The sequence below is a fragment of the Pelodiscus sinensis genome, chromosome 1, assembly GCF_052426305.1.
Source record: "Pelodiscus sinensis isolate ZL-2025 chromosome 1, ASM5242630v1, whole genome shotgun sequence".
NCBI classification, from domain to species: Eukaryota; Metazoa; Chordata; order Testudines; family Trionychidae; genus Pelodiscus; species Pelodiscus sinensis.
The window spans coordinates 25,326,501-25,344,061 of NC_143052.1; the positions used below are offsets into that span (position 1 = coordinate 25,326,501).

The following is a 17,561-nucleotide window of genomic DNA, read 5'->3' on the forward strand; positions in this document are numbered from 1 at the left end:
GGAGCCATGCTGTGAGGTGCATGCGCTCGATGCTCGTATGCACCATCGAATCGTGCCGTTGAGACAGCAAATTGGGCAGCAGTGGTAGTCGTCGCGGCCGAGCGACCGACATTCTCGACAATTGCATCAACCAGGTCTGTCGGGGCCAAAAGGGTGCTATGAATATCACTGTTGCGCCCTCCATCGCTATCTTCTCTAGCGCCCTCGGAATAAGAGGGAGAGGTGGAAACACATAGAGTAGCTGATGATGACCCCAATTGAGCAGGAGAGCATCTCCCAAGGAATTCGTGCCTATGCCCGCTCGTGAGCAATAATGATGACACTTTTTGTTGTGATGCGTGGCAAAGAGGTCTATACTCGGGAACCCCCAGAGATGGAAAAGACCTCGAACCACTTTGTTGTGTAACTCCCACTCGTGTTGGGGAAGGAAATGTCTGCTGAGGGCATCGGCTATGATATTGTCTTTGCCTGGAAGGTACGATGCGGTAAGGGTTACCTCGTGATGGATCGCCCAGTTCCACAGCCGTATGGCCTCCACACAAAGGGATCGTGAATGTGCCCCGCCTTGCCTGTTGATATAGTACACCGTGCATATATTGTCGGTGAGAATGTGGACCGCAAGACCCCGAATCCTCTGGAGGAAGTGCCTGTATACGTTGAATACAGCTCGCAGTTCGAGGAAATGTATGTGTTCAAGGGACTCTTGTGACGTCCAGAACCCCTGAACTTGATGGTCTTGCAGATGGACCCCCCAACCGATCAAAGAAGCATCTGTTGTGATTTGTACCATGGGCCTTTGTGCGTGGAAGGGGACCCCTGATAGCAGATTTTTGGGGTTGTCCCACCATGCTAGTGAAGTCCTGACGTGTTTGGGGATGGATACTGTTTTGTTCACGGTGTGTACCCCTGGTGTGTACACCGTGAAAAGCCAATGTTGGAGGCTGCGTAGGTGCAGTCTCGCATGTGACACCACATATGTGGTGGCAGCCATATGTCCGAGCAGCTGTAGACATGTAAGTATGCAGGATCTGGGAGCAACTGACACCATCTGCACCAGATCCCGAATCAACTCGAACCTTGTTGTGGGTAAATATACCCTTGCACTCAGTGCATCGAGCCTTGCGCCGATAAACTCCAAGTCCTGGCTCAGAGTCAGGGATGATTTGCCGAAGTTGATTATGAGTCCCAACGCCTCGAACACCGTTGTGGTAGTGGTCACTGCCCATGTAGTCTCCTTGCGAGTAGGGGCCTTTAGTAGGCAATCGTCGAGGTACGGGAAGATTGTGATACTGAGGCATCGAAGGTAGGCAGCTACCACCGCCAGGGTTTTGGAAAACACCCGTGGCGCTGCTGACAGGCCGAAGGGTAGCACTTGGTATTGGTAATGGTCTGAACCCATCACGAAACGAAGGAATCGCCTGTGAGCCGGATGAATCGCTATGTGGAAATAAGCGTCCTGTAAGTCGAGGGACGCAAACCAATCCCCTTTGTCAAGAGCCGGAATGATGGATGCTAACGTGACCATTTTGAATTTTTGTTTCCGCAGGTAACGGTTGAGTCGACGTAGGTCCAGGATAGGCCTCCAACCTCCTGATTTCTTCTGAGTGAGGAAGTACCAGGAGAAGAAGCCTCTCCCCCGAAACTGAATGGGTACCCTCTCCACCGCTCCTATAGTAAGTAGTCGAAACACCTCTTGCTGTAGAAGATTCTCATGAGAGGGGTCCCTGAAAAGGGACGGGGAGGGAGAGGAGTGGGGGGGGATTGAGTTGAAAGGGATGGCATATCCTGAAACAACTATGTCGGTGACCCAGCGGTCGGTAGAAATCAGAGACCAGCGAAGCTGATAAGGCCTCAGCCGATGATGGAACAAAGCTCTCTGGTTGTGTGACACTCCCAGCAAAGGGGTGGTACGCAGTCCCTCGACCGAGGCATCAAACTTGTTGCCGGCCCTGCTGATGACCAGATGTTTTGCCAGGCTGTTGTCTTCGTTTCTGCTGGCGTTGTCTTGGCCTCTGCTGCTCATATGGTTTGGCATGGAATGTTGCATAAGAGAAAGGTCTCTGTTTGTTATAGGGCATATACCTCTTACGCTTATATGGAGGCGTATACATCCCAAGCGTTTTAAGTGTCGTACGGGAGTCTTTGCCCGAGTGGAACACCTGATCAGTGGACTAGGCAAAGAGAGACTGACGATCAAAAGGTAAGTCTTCTACCTGTTTAACAACTCTTTCGGAGCAGCGGCTTGGTGTAACCAGGACCCACGAGGCATAACTATAGCAGTAGCTGCGGCTCTAGCTGCTGCATCAGCTGTGTCCAGGGCAATCTGCAATGCTATTCTGGCCGTTGCGTAGCCCTCCTGTATTACTGCCCTTAAGATTTGGCACTTAGAGTCTGGTAGGTGCTCTAAAAGAGGGACTAATTTCGAATAATTGTCAAAGTCATGATTCGCAAGGGGAGCCGCGTAATTACACATTCGGAGAATTGCAGTGGCAGAAGAATATACTTTTCTACCTAAAATGTCCAGGCGCTTAGCCTCTTTGTCACTTGCAATATTTTTATTTTGAGCCGTCTTTGATCTCTGTTGGGCGGCGTCCATAACGAGGGAGTTGGGCTGGGGATGTGTAAACAAAAAGTCCATACACTTTTGGTTTATGAAATATTTCTTATCTGACCTCTTGTTAGTCGGTAAAGAAGCAGCAGGGGTCTGCCACATATCATTTGCGATTTCCAAGATCGCGTCATCAAAGGGCAGAGCCAATTTCGATTTCTGTGACGACTACAGATTATTTAACAAGGGGTGTTGCTTTTGCTGTACGTCCGTAGTCTGAATACCCTGAGACTGCGCAACCCTCGCAAAGAGCTCTTGAAATTGTTTATGATCTTCCATGGGAGATAGCTTCCCAAGGAAGACAGCATCGTCCGGAGATGATGATGAATAGTTGGCCGGAGACCCAGGGGTCAGTGGTTCCCTGTTCGGTGTATAGTTGTCCTCATGCTCGTCCTGATTCGAAATTGAGACAATGTCCTCCGCAGGTGCTGATGGAACGGCTGGCGAAGGAGCGTGAGGCAGAGGCACTGGACTAGTGTGTCAGGGAGACCGTACGCGCAGGTATTGCGTGCTATGAGAAGGTAGGCGGTCATCATAATAATGATCATATCTCTGACGGTGCGCCGAGGGGCTCCTAGGAGAGTAGGCTCTGGGCGCATCATATCGGTGTGAATATCTCAAGCGTCTCGAGGATCTCGGTGAGATAGATCTACCATAAAGACGGGATGGAGAACAAGAATAGCAGGAGTAGAGCCGTTCATCGCGGCAGCAGTAGTGACGACATGATGGTGATCGATGAGGTGATCGACGAGGTGATCTATGGTAGTGATTCCTAGTGGAGCCATAATGGGAAGCATGATGGTTCTCCGAACAAGATGAAGCTGGAGACCAGGGACCCGGAGAGAAACCAGCTCGGTCAGGCGTGAGGAAAGGAGTTCGGACACGCCTTGACCTCTGTAGGGACTCAGTTGGCACCGAATGATCAATGGGGGAAGACAATGCCATTTGGAGTGGTGTAGCCCCAGTCGAATGGCTGCCCTGTTGAATCAGTGGTGCCGTGTGAGCTGGAAGCTGTGCCGGTGCCGGAGGAGGCTGCGGTGCAGAGGGCTATGTGGTGCCGATGCTCGCCTGCGGTGCGGGGGTCGACGCTGGTGCTTGCAGCACCGTGAGGATCACAGACTCAGCAGCCGGCGCTGCCAGCATGGGTGCCAGCAGGATCGTGATCGGCTGCGCATGTGCGGCATCAGCTGGTGCCAGGGCCGCCATTGCTGGCTGCAAGGTGGCTCTTAGAGCCGTTGCCGGCGCCAATTCTGCCCGCGGCCCTTTACAAGGAAGCCGGATCGGGTCTTTGGGACAGGCAAGACTCGGGGCTGAGGCACTACGGCCTTTACCCATCTTGTCTGTCGGGTGCCTTGTCAGGGAGCCAGAGGTACCCGGTCTGTCCCCGGCACTTCGTCGCTGAGGTAATTCACCGGACTTGTTGGGCTCTTTAGTTGGTGAACGAGCCGAGTGAGTCCCAGGGTCAGCAGGAGACGGAGCGCTGGACTCAGCCTAGAGGGCTTTATTGAATAAAAGAATTCTTAGCCGCATTTCGCGATCGCGTCTAGCGCGGGCTGTCAGTTTCATGCAGTGAGGGCACTTCGTCGGAATGTGCCCATCCCCCAGACATTTGACACAGCGCGAGTGCCCATCTGAGTCGGGCATTGCATCCTGACACTGCACACATTTCTTAAACCCAGGCATAATCCTTGTAGATTGCCAGCACAATAAACAGTTCTTTTTTTTTTTTTTTGGCTATTAACACAACTATAACTTAGGACGGGAAAACAGAGATTTTGAAACTAACTAACTACTAACTATTAACAACTACACTAACTATAAACTGCCAAGTGGCAATTAACAACTCTAAAGTAAAACTCCCTTTTCTCCTCAGGCCGGAGAGGGGGCGCGTCCTAGGTCCAGCTGTGGCTGCGGACGGTTGAAAGGAAACTGACGAGCCAGCCCACGCTTAGCTGTAACGGCTCGAACAGCGTGAGGCATCAGGAGCATATGTGCGGGCCGGCAGGGCTACTGCTAAGGAAGTTTCTCCGTTTGCGGCGCCGGGACAAGCCCAGCATCTCGAGTGGAGCACCCTCGGGGACACTACTCGACGAAGAAGATAATTTTAAAAAAACATAAAAACTGCAACCCTGCAAAGCAATTCCAGCATTCATTAATAGAGTTTTATGTTTCACAAATTGTTTGCACAGTGCCTTGAAAATACAGTGTTACTAAAGTACTAAATAACTGGTGTGGTGGCAATAGTATGGTAGAATGGCTCATTTTTATTTTATGTGCATAAGATTACTTTCCCAGAACAGCATCAGTTCATAGAAGTATATTCTTTAATCATTCAGCATGTTATATTTAAAATTCTATGTAATGTACCTCAAAATATGCTTTTGTTTTTGCGGAACTCTGAGCCTCTGCATGCCACGCCCTTAGGATAATTTTCTTCAAATTGTCATTAAAGACCTTTTGTATCCTCATTGCTGCCACTAGAAAAAATGTATTTCATTACAAAAGTTTCCATCCCGGACACACCACACGATCCATTGTTTACAGCCAAGCACTGAGGTACAACCGCATATGCTCCAACCCCTCAGACAGAGACCTACACCTACAAGATCTTCAACAAGCATTCTGTAAACTGCGATACCCACACGAGGAAGTGAGGAGACAGATCGACAGAGCCAGATGTGTACCCAGAAGCCTCCTGCTACGGGACTAGAAGTATCCCGAAATAGCAACACCGCATCTTTACACAGTGCCAAATTTCAAAATAAGCTCTTTCAACCTAGACTCGGAATAAGGTACTCAATTTGCATAGCGCAAATTGCATAGTTTATTCCAACAGAAGGGTGCTGTCTAGACACACCCTAACTCATTCCAATAGCTCTTGCTCATATGAGTAGTCACATTTATCTGAGGCTATGTCTACACTACAAAGATAAATCGGAAAAACAAACGCAATTTGTGGTACGCAAATTATGTATCATTTTCCGATTTATTTCTGAAAGAGGCATTTCTGAAATGTGGACTGTCTACACAGGGCCAAATTTCAGGAAAAAATCCTCTTTCAGAACATCCTTTCTTCCTCATATAACGAGATTTACAGGGATGCTGAAAAAACACGTCCGCTTTTCCGACATTTTTTTTTGGAAAAGCGGACGCTTTCCTTGGACGTGGCAGAGCTTTTCCGGGATACCTCTGGTATCCCAGGAAAGCTCTGCAGTCTAGACATAACCTGAATGGGACTATTTGTTTTAAGTTAAGAATCCTCCTGCAAGAAGAATTCTTAATTGTTCAGTTTTGATATTTTAATTATATCCTAAAAATATTCACACTAAATTTATGTTGGTTTTCACACACCCAAACTGAATTGTATTGAACCTTGTGACGGGGTGATGCAACCCCGCACTACCTTCAGCCCCTTTTGGGAGCCAGAGGGGGACGAACTGGTGCCCCATGCCGTAGGGGAGGCCACGGAGGCATCAGGCGCAAGCCACGCCGCCAGGGTACAGACAGGGGAGGCTGCGGCAGCGATAGGAGCATGCCGCACAGTCAAAAGCTTGGCCGGCACCCCAGCTGATTCACTGGGGGAGGCGCTGGCACAAGTGAACACCGACACCGGTGAGGGTGTGGGGGATGGAGCCCGCGGGGGCTGGGGAGGAGCAGAGATAAAAGACGCCAGCGCAGGCGTACTGGGGGGGGGGGGGAGAAGTCGAGCCCCGGGAGGAGGAGAGTGGCACCCTTGGCATTATAAGGGTGGCTGGGGCCTTCGGACAGGGAAGGATGGTGGGGGACCCGGAGGAGAAGAGTCCAGGCTCCCGGCAAGAAACGTATGGAACACTGGGGTGAGCGGGGGTGAGGAAGTAGCCCAGGGCAGGCGTAATTGGATTGCCTGTGGGCTGATGAATTGCAGCAGGTGGCCCCATCAGCCAGATGGGGGGAAAGCGGATATTTTCCCTCACCTTAGGGCCCTGGGCTGGAGCCTGGAGAGAGGGAGGGCCCGGGCCCCTCTCACGCCCCGCTTGGGGTAATCACAGGAGCAAATCGGTTAGGGAACTCACACCTGACTAGGAGCAGCAGGTCGGGGTGGCGTAGGACCACAGAGGCAGAGGGGGGGGACTTGAGGACATGACCAAGTCGCCCCGTGACAAATCTCAAAATGAATAAACTGAACAATTTAAAATACTTCAAACAATTTAGCTGGTTTTTGGGTCACAAGAACTCTTACAAATTAAATATTTATAAATAACTGAGTAACTTTTTAAGTCATGCAGAAGTCACGCAGCAGATTTTGACCTAAATTAAACCAGCTCTGCAACCAGGATTTTAATGTTAGTTTTAAAAACAGATCTTCTATTAAACTATTTATATTCCTAAAATAATAATAATTTCATGTCTTATTTTTTATCTAACTGAAAACCCCACAAATATTTTTAAACGAGAAAAAAATTATTTGCTCAGCAGTAAGACATACAAGATCTATTTTTGTCCTATACAAACACTGTACAAATACAATAATCTAAAATCTTTGAATAACTGAGGCTACATTTAGACTACAGGCTTCCTGTGCAAGCTCTTTTCGGAAGAGATCTTCCGAAAAAACTTATTGCACAGGAGAGCATCCATACTGCAAAAGCACATCAAAAAGTGATGTGCTTTTTCGAAAGATAGCATCCAGACTGCCTGGACGCTATCTCGCATGTAAGCAGGGATTGCTATGGACAGAATGGCCACGAGGGCACCTGTGCTTTTTCCTCTTTCCTCTCTTCCAAAAAAACTCCCTCTTCCCCATCCACACACGCCTTTTTGCAAAAGAGCTCTTTCACAAAAAGGCTTCTTCCTCGTAGAATGAGGATTACCAATTGCGCAAAAAGCCCTCTATTCTTTGATTTACTGTTGAAAGAACGTGCTTGCAGTGTGGACATAACTCAAGTTTTGTCAGAAAAACAGCCATTTTTCCAACAAAACTCTGTAGTTTAGACATAGTCTGATTATGCACAGCGATTAATGAGCTCCATGACAAAAGTTCAAAGACTCACAACTTCTGTGTTGCTCAAATACGATTACGCTTTTCTTCTATATATTTGAGAGAGTTTGTCTGTCTGTCTGTCTGTCTGTCTGTTCAAGAACTCTTCCTCAACAGTGAGAGCTAGGACCACCAAATTTGGAATTCCATTTCCTCTTATCATAACTTAAGCAGTGTAAGGTCTGGTTGTGCTAGTAAAATGAGATGTGCCTGGAATGGGATTGCATCTCATAAAACCATACAGAAAAGAGACAGAATCATGAGGCAAGTGAAAGGGGCTGGCTAGGGGTACTCCCCCCCCCCCATCCAGGACTGCCCCAACTCCGAGTCTCCCATCCCCCAGATGCCCTTGGTGAGGAAGAGCAACTGGGGCTAAAGCTCCTCTCTCACCTCAGATTTTGTACAGGGACATTGCTAACTGTTCTCCTTCATCAGGGAGCATGGGGAAACTGCGCAGTTTGCTGCATTCCTCACTCTGGTTGGGTGAGTGCAGGGGGCAGACAAGCTGTGCACTTTGCTCTCATTCCCTGACAGGGTCAAGAAGGGGAAGAGCAACAAACCATGGTACAAATCCCTGGGGTGGAAAGAGTTTTGCCCCGCCCTCAAGACCACCCCTTTACACATAAGAGTCCCCTGCCCAGAGTCCCTCCTCACCCCCCCAACCCTGACTCCTGCACCCTCCACATGCCCAGCCCTGAACTTTTCCCTTGAGGATCCAAGCAACAACACCGAGTAAATGTGCTAGTAGAGTGGGTGGGTGTGTTTATATTTATAATTTTTGTTTATGCAAAACAGCTTGTAAAACTTACATGCTATTTGGTCCTTGCGAAATTGTACCCAAGCTCTCCACTTCTGTACTACTACTCTGGTTATTCTAGTGTCATAATAGTCTCCTGCAAAAGCCATCTTCTGCTTTACAAGCGCTTTACACTTTTTTTGCAACAGACAATAGTGCATCCATGCACTGCAAAGTTAAGGCACAGTTAATACTTTTATTAATGTGGTTCCAGACCTGGTTGAAATAAAATGCATAAAACTCTGCAATTTAATTCAAAGCATATGGCAGATAAGCTTATTAACATAAACTTAATGGCGCAAACGAATTTATATGATGAATGCCATTTTTAATACAGTTCTTATTGATGATGTATTTCAATAATAGTTCCTCCTACCCATACCATTTAAATAAAGTTTCTACCTTCAATTAATGTTACATCATCAGTTTGTAAAATATCTGACTGATTATATTTATTATTTGCTACAACTAGTATGTGATTATTCAATGATTCAAGAAAGTATCCATATCCAAAAAAGGCAAGTAAGCACATGAAAACAATGACATTTAAACACATACTTAATGTTAAGCATGTGTATAAGCAATTTCTCAAACAGTTGTGGATTTAAGCACATGAGTAAGTACTTTGCTGAACTATGGTCTAAAAATGTTATTTACATTTCTTTGGCAATGTGAATAAAAACTAACATGAAAAAATATAAATCAACATTTAAATCTATACCATTTTATCCTTCCACGAAAACACATTAAACGTTCTTGCTCTCTTAAGTGACATAGAAGTATTCAGAGCCCAACAAGAAATATTTTCTCAGAGAATCACACATTCTTTATTAATCAGAGTACAGTATTTTTTTTGTCAGAGCAACATGAAAGATGGTCACTGAAATGAGGCTTTATGACAGTACTTTTATTTGCAAAAATCTTCTATTTGGAAGCAAAATGTAATTTAATTGAACGTAGCTAAGAGCTATGGTAAATATAACATTTTATGATTCTAATCCAACTCCACTATAATGTCAGAGGCCAGCAAAACCTGAAATTAAGGAATAATTTTATTATGCTTTTTACTAAGATTTTAAACCATTCTGATGAGCATAGTTATATATCAGACACATGCACTATCACTATTCTCCACTCGAGAAACAATACTTTTTTTTTACCACTACGAATATTCCTGTTGCACCTTAGAGACTAACAAAAATATATAAAATTATGGGTATGTCTACACTACCCCGCTAGTTCGAACTAGCGGAGTAATGTATGCATACCGAACTTGCTAATGAAGCCCGGGATTTGAATTTCCCGGGCTTCATTAGCATAAAGCCGGCGCCGCCATTTTGAAAAGCCGGCTAGTGCGAACCCCGGAGCGCTTAGTTCGAACTAGGTAAACCTCATTTTACGAGGATTAAGCCTAGTTCGAACTAGCTAGTTCGAATTAAGGGCTGTGTAGATCCTTAATTTGAACTAGTGGGAGGCTAGCCCTTCCCAGATTGCCCTGGTGGCCACTCTGGCCAACACCAGGCAAACTCTATTGCCCCCCTCCCGGCCCCGGAGCCCTTAAAGGGCCACGGGCTGGCTATACAGTTTGTGCCAGTTGCAAGGCTGCCGGCACCCAGCCAGCAGACCCTGCACCTGCCACAACATGAGCCAGCCACCCGAGGACACCCAGCCCTCCACTGCTCCCCAGGACCAGCCTGGCGGCTCCCAGGAGCCTGCCCGGGGGCGCAAGAGGCGGGCACCGGCTTGGTCAAGTGCGGAGATCGTGGACCTCATCGAGGTTTGGGGGGAAGTCTCCAATGTCCACGATCTCCACACTAGCCACAGGAACGCGGCAGTCTACGGCCGCATGGCTGCCAGCCTGGCCGCCAGGGGCCACCAGCGCAGCCGGGAGCAGGTGCGCTGCAAGATCAAAGACCTGCGGCAGTCCTACTCCCGGGCCTGCCTGCCAGGGGCCGACCCGGAGGCTGCCCCCTCGTCCACGCCCTGGACCACCTCCTGGGGGCTCATGCCGTCCCTGCCCCCCGGGACGTGATAGACCCTGGGGCAGAGGGACTGCTCCAGGAGACGGAGAAGGAGGAGGAGGGCTCCGAGAGCCAGGAGCCTGCCGGCAGCCTGCCCAGAACCTGGGACCCCCGAAGCACCCCACAGAGCCGCTCGCCTGTGTCGTCCGAGGCCGGGGAGGCGTCCACCTGTGAGTACCATCATGCTCCCCTTATGTGTACGGGGGGCTGGGGCGAGAGGGAGCCCCGGGACCGTGCGCCTGGGCCTTGCCCACCACAGAGCAGCAGCTGGGGATCCTGCAGGGGCCCTGGCCTTGCAGAGGGGAGCAGCACCTGGGCCTGCAGGGCGCACCACCCCGCCTGCAGCAGCTGCCCGTACCCGGGCAAGCAGGAGAGCCAGGAACCAGGAAGCCTACCAGAGGCGGCACCTCCAGTTCCTGGAGCAACAGCTCCGTCTCCAGGACCACTGGGTCCAGGAGGACCTGAGGCTGCGCCGGAGGAGCTTGGAGGCCCTGGAGGAACAGGGCCATGCCCTGCGAGGCCACCTCCAGAGCCTGCTTGACCGCTTCCCAATTCCTCCTGCTCCTGCTCCCCCTGCTGCTCCCCCTGTTCCCCCAGCTCCCCCTCCTGCTCCCGCTCCTGCTTCCTCCACACCCCCCGTCCCTCCTGCCCCACCCTCCACAACCATTCCCCATCGACGCCCCCGGACCCGCAGTGTGGCGAGACGGAAGAGGCAGCCGGACTCCCACCCCTGAGCTTTCCTTTCCCTTCCTCCCTTCCCTCCCCTTCCAGCTCCCTCGTCCCAGGTTTCCCCCTGCCCTCTCCCACCCTCATTCCTCCCTCCCCCCACCCCAGTTATGTGAAATAAACATACGTTTTTGTTTGAAAAACAGGTGTCTTTATTTTACAGTAGGTAGGGAGGGGAAAGGGGAAGGGGGGTAGGGTGGAAGAAGGCCCCAGTGGGGCATGCAAGGGAGAGGTCAGTCCTCCTCCTCCACCTGGAAGCTCTCCCGCAGGGCTTCCCAGATCCGGGCGGCCCCCCGCTGGGCTTCCCGGACGGCGGCGGTGCGGGGCTGACCGTAGTGTCCAGCCATGCAGTCAGCCTCAGCCATCCAGGCTGGCAGGAAAGCCTCCCCCTTTCGCTCACACAAATTGTGGAGCACACAACATGCTGCCACCACGGAAGGGATGTTGTGCTCGGCCAGGTCCAGACGGGTGAGGAGGCATCGAAAGCGGGCTTTCAGTCACCCAAAGGCCCCCTGCACCACGATGCAGGTCCTGGTCAGCCTGGCATTGAAGGCCTGGCGGGAGGGATTGAGGTGCCCCGTGTAGGGCTTCATCAGCCACGGCTGCAGTGGGTAGGCGGCATCCCCCACCAGGCACACGGGCATGTCCACGTCCCCGACCCTGATGTGGCGGTCGGGGAAGAAGGTCCCGGCCTGCAGCCGCTGGCACACGGAGGAGTTGCAGTACACCCGGGCGTCGTGTGCTTTGCCGGACCAGCCCACATTAATGTCCGTGAACTGTCCCCGGTGATCACACATGGCCTGCAGGATCACGGAGAAGTACCCCTTGCGGTTCACGTATCGGGACGCCTGGTGTTCCGGGGCACGGATGGGGATGTGCGTCCCGTCGATGGCCCCCCCGCAGTTGGGGAAGCCGAGGGCGCCGAATCCCCGGATGACGGCGTCCGGGTCGGCGAGGCGGACCACCCTGCGGAGCAGCACCCGGTTGATGGCCTTGACCACCTGCGGAGAGAGACACAGCAAAGCGCCAATCAGTGGGGCGCCCGGCTGGCTGGGAGCGTTCGTGCCCTGGCAGTGCCCCGTGTCCCACTCCCGGAAGCAACCCCTCTGGCGGCGTGTAGTACGGCCGGGACAGACCGACCCCTCCGGTGCATTCGCCTCTTCCCGTCCCCCCTTTGTCCCTGGGGCGGCCCATCCCCTCCTCGCAGCCCCCCTCCCCCGGCGTGGTGGCTGACGAGTGCCATACCTGCATGAGCAACGCTCCGACGGTGGATCTCCCCACGCCGAACTGGTTCCCGACGGATCGGTAGCTGTCCAGCGTGGAGAGCTTCCAGAGGGCGATGGCCACACGCTTCTGGAGGGGGATGGTGGGCCTCATGCAAGTGTCCCTTCTGGGCAGGACAGGGGCGAGCCACTCGCAGAGCTCCAGGAAGGTGTCCCTCCTCATCCTGAAATTCTGGGTCCACTGTTGGTCCTCCCAGCGCTCCAGGACGATGCGGTCCCACCAGTCAGTGCTGGTGTCCAGACACCAGATGCGGTGGGGCACGCCGGTACCGGGGCGCCGCCGCGGCTCCTCCACGGCCCCCAGGGCAGCCAGGCGGAGAGGCAGGGAGCTGACGTGCACCAGGATGTGCCAGGCAGCCTCGAGCCATTGGTGGCAGGCTTGCAGCAGCAAGTCCAGAAAGTGCACGAGAAGGTGCAGGGCGAGCTGTGGCTCCCATGTTGCCACCTGCGGCGGCGTCTCTGAAGGGAAGCACCGACACACACGGGCACAGAGACCAACGCTTTTCTGTCCCTCGGAGAGGTTGGCAAGGAAGCAGGAAAAGCTGAGAACTGGCTGTCCGGGGGGGTCCCTTTAAGCACGAGCCTCAGATAGCCTCAGACAAAATGCAGGACAATGTAGCACTTTAAAGACTAACAAGATGAGCTTTCGTAGGCCAGACCCACTTCCTCAGATCAAATAGTGGAAGAAAATAGTCACAACCATATATACCAAAGGATACAATTTAAAAAAATGAACACATATGAAAAGGACAAATCACATTTCAGAACAGGAGGGGGATGCAGGGCGGGGGGAAGGAAGGAAGGTAAGTGTCTGTGAATTGATGATATTAGAGGTGGGGAGAGTGGGATGTTTGTGAGTTAATGGTATTCGAGGTGATAATTGGGGAAGCTATCTTGGTAATGGATAAGATAGTTTGAGTGTTTGTTCATTCCTTTTTGGAGGGTGTCGAATTTTAACATGAATGACAGTTCAGAGGATTCCCTTTCAAGTGCAGATGTAAAAGGTCTTTGTAGCAGAATGCAGGTGGTTAAGTCATTGAGAGAGTGTCCTTTCTGGTTAAAATAGCCTCAGACAGCAGCCACACAAAGCAACTACTGACCTGATGCCCTGCCAGAACCGGTTTCAGCCGCCCTTAAATGCCCCCCTGCGTCCAATCAGTGTGGACACACTAGTTCGAATTAGCAAAACGCTAATTCGAACTAGTTTTTAGTTCTAGACGCGTTAGTTCGAATTAGCTTAGTTCAAATTAACTAATTCGAACTAAGTTAGTTCGAATTAGCGCTGTAGTGTAGCCATACCCTAAGATACTGCAAGACTATTTGTTGTTTTTTAAGTTTTTCCAGTTACAGACTAACTCGGCTAGCCCTTTGTGTCTTTAGTGTGTTTGTGTTTTGGCAGTCCACATGTCAGCTCGTGCCAAAGCCCCATGCCTCACTGATCACTGACAAATGCATAGCTGGAAACCAGTCTGGTTTACCTGTGGGTTAGTATAGTTAAACTAATATTAGTGTTATAAAAAATTTAGTTTAGTGCAAGCAGGTTATTGCCTATAGGAGAAAGAAAGAGCTTGAAGCATGGGCTTGGTGTAGGACCTGAGACCTGAACCAAAGTAGCAAGAATTATACAATGAGTAACAGACAGGCCTTATTAAAAGCAGATGTTTGCTGGCAAGTTAGTGTTCAGGATATGAACTCGGTACCAGAACTACTAGCGCTGCTAAAAGCACATGAAATATGTAAATACATTTTACCAGGACAGTACAAGGACATCCCAACTTAGCACGATAAAATAGTTTGAACAATTGTGTTTGATATTGTGTTTGAAAACAACAGGAGTCAAAACATAACAACAGGTGGTGAATAAGAATGCTTTGGAGGAAAGCACAAGGAGAGGTACCAAATGTGTCATTAATGCATAAGATGATACATAAGATGTGCATTATAGATTGTTTGGGTTTTTTTATAAATGTTGGGGAACTTTAACTTAATTTTTTGTTCAGCCTAGGGGGCAATAGTGAATTCATACTATTGACTGAGCCATGTTTATTGTTATGGGTACAAATGCATAGAGCAGAGGTTGGCAAACTACGGCACACGTGCCATAAGTGGCACACGAGGCAATTTTCACAGGCACATGAGGCTCCCTGCTGGATCCATACACCAATCATATGGGACTGTCCCGATTTTAACTGCCATTGCTCCTCGCACGGTGCAGCAGCCTCTCCCCCCACCCCCACAGAGCGTGTAGGCAGCTCTATTGGAGCTTTGCCAGCAGGCAGCCAGGCCAGCTTCCGGTGGAACGCATTTTCCAGCCACTCTGCCACCCTGTGCCCCACCACTGCTTGCCACGCAGCCCCCTCTGCTCCCTCGCAGGACTACCTCTGGTGCATTGGGGCCCCCAGTACAGCCATGCCACTTCCTCCTCCTCCAGGCTGCTTGTTGGTACAGTGGCTGCCATTGCCGCTGCCGGGAGGGCCAAAGTAAAACCCGGCGGAGCCACTCCCAGACCTCTGCGCCTTGAAGCTACCGCTTCAGCCCTGGGAGGGGCAGCAGCGAACCGGGTTTGGAGGGGAAGGTCGGGGTTTCTTCACCACCACCCCCTCCAGATCCATGCTGCATGGGGGTGGCAGAGCTCCCTCCCCCTTCGCACCCTGCTGGGGGAACAGCAGCACGCAGACCAGAGGCTTTCCCCGCTGCAAAGGGGAGCAAAGCCAGGTAAGCATCCCCCCTTATGCCCAGACCCCCACACTGCTTTCCCCCTCACTCACTCCCTTCCCCCACCAAGACCCCAAACTCCTAGCTAGTTCTGACAGCCTCCCTTTCTCCTGCACCCTCCCTCCTGGACAGACACCCTATCCCCCAGCCTGCTCTAGCACCCTCCCTTGCTCCTGTACCTCCCCCAAGGCCAGACACTTACCCCCAACCTGCTCCTGCATCCAACATTGCTCCGGCACCCTCCCTCCTGGCCAGACACCCTACTCCCAGCCTGCTACTGTACCCTACCTCCTACCCAGACCTTACAAGCTCTCCTCCTTCTGCACTCCACCTCCTGCCCAGATCCTGCACCCCATCCCTATCCCACACATTGGCAGCCCTGTCCCGCACACTAAGATGTCTCAGTTGGGGGCCACATCATTGAGGGATGGAGGTTTATGAAGAGTTTTTTTGCTTCTCACTTGTGTGGTCCCCAACTGATTTTTGTGTGGGTCAGTAGCCCCCCAACCCTAAAAAGGTTCCCCACCTCTGCCACAAATAAAGAAAACACTGAAACCTTTTATGTTGGACATAAATTAATATTTATTTTATTTAAAATGAAGTTTGATAAACTAACATGAGAAAGTTGAAATGCTTAATCTGCTTAATAATTTAATTACCCTACTCCCAGCCTGCTACTGTACCCTACCTCCTTCCAAAACCTCGCAACCTCTTCCTCTTCTGGACCCCACCTCCTGCCCAGATCCTGCACCCTAAGAGTCAAGCTTGTCTGGGTAACAAGATAAATTGGAATGTCCAAGGGGTCTGTGACTCCATGTCAAGGCTTTATAGTGCTTGAGGAGTTTACATTTGTTACTTAGGTGGTGAAATGTAAGTATAGAACTCACACCCAGTTTGGGATTTGTGCAATGTTTTTTAACAATCTGCAGTAAGGTTGGTATCACTTGTGAACCACTCTAGACAACATTCATACTTATTCTAGAAAAAATATATTTTTCCTAAAAATTCCGTATTCTCCATGTACAGTACATATACTTACTGAAAGTAAAGTTTCTTTAAGTTATTGCTGTAAAAGTTCCATGCTTTTTCACATAACTCTTCAGTCATCTAAACAAATAATTCATTATATTAATACACAAATTTAAAAATTCTGTTGCATAGTGAATGCTTAAAAAAGTAACGAAAAATACTGGAAGTTTTATTTTCCATATTAAACAATGTAAATTAAATGGTACGTTTGAAAGAAATGCATATTAAAATTTTCTGTCTATGAATTTTTTCTAAGTATCTTTTTTTCCTCTAACAGTTACTTTCTATAAATAAACCTGCTTTTACAGGCATAAAGTTAAAAAGTAAAAAATAAACATGCACTGAATTTGAAATATAGAACTGAACTGTATATATGAAGAAAGCATTAATCTAGTTCAAAGTCAGCATTTCTTTCTCAACATTTACAATAAAACATATTTAATTGCTTGAAACATTCTATCTTTTATTTTAAATTCTTCTATTTTATGTTGTGGCTTGTTAGAAATTAATTACCTTATTAGGGCTGGCAAATGATTAACATTAATTATGATTAATCATACTGTTAAAGAACAACAACAAAATACCATTTATTTAAATATTTTTGAAAGTTTTCTACATTTTCAAATATATCGATTTCAGTTTCAACACGGAATACAAAGAATATACAGCTCACTCTATATTATTGATTTCAAATATTTGCACTGTAAAAAAATTTCACTTCATTTAATACAAGTACTATAGTGAAGTCCCTTTAACATGAAAATTAACCTTACAAACGTAGAATTATGTATATAAAATAACTGCATTCGAAAATTAGGCAATGTAAAACTTCTGAGCCTACAAATCTACTCAGTCTACTTCTTGTTCAGCCAATTGCTGAGTCAAACACATTTCTTTACATTTGCAAGAGATAATGCAGCCCCCTTTTTGTTTACAATATTACCTGAAAGTGAGAACAGGTATTTGCATAGCACTGATAGAACTAATGTCATAACACTTAAATTAAAAATATGTTACAAAAATTCTTATGTTCTTAATGCTTCAACTATCTTTTCAGAGATATGCATCCATGCTGATAATGGACTCTGATCCAAAGCAATGCAGACCAATACGTGTTCATTTTTTGCGTCAGAGTAAGCATTTGTTTTTGGTGGTTCAGGTTCTGTGGTTTCCACATTGGACTTTTAAGACTTCTGAAAGCATGTTGCATACCTCATTCCTCTCAGATTCTGGAAAGCCCTTCAAATTCTGAAACCTTGTGTCGAGTGCTATCTTAAAAATCTCATATTGGTATCTTCTTTGCGTTTTGTCAAATCTGCAGTGAAAGTGTTATTAAAAGTGTGCTGGGTCATCATCCAAGACTCCT

The 17,561-nt window shown here is 49.0% G+C and overlaps 1 protein-coding gene across 1 annotated transcript in view; it reads right to left on the reverse strand.

The window, feature by feature from the left end:
* Window positions 1-17,561, reverse strand: part of FBXL13 (F-box and leucine rich repeat protein 13) — a 224,907-nt gene that overhangs the window by 184,983 nt on the left and 22,363 nt on the right. Inside the window, exons 4-6 of the mRNA XM_006137531.5 lie at window positions 16,206-16,273; window positions 8,435-8,589; window positions 4,976-5,085 (exon numbers count right to left, since the gene is read on the reverse strand). Coding sequence (XP_006137593.2) covers window positions 4,976-5,085; window positions 8,435-8,589; window positions 16,206-16,273 — 333 coding nt within the window. The remainder of the gene's footprint in view (window positions 1-4,975; window positions 5,086-8,434; window positions 8,590-16,205; window positions 16,274-17,561) is intronic.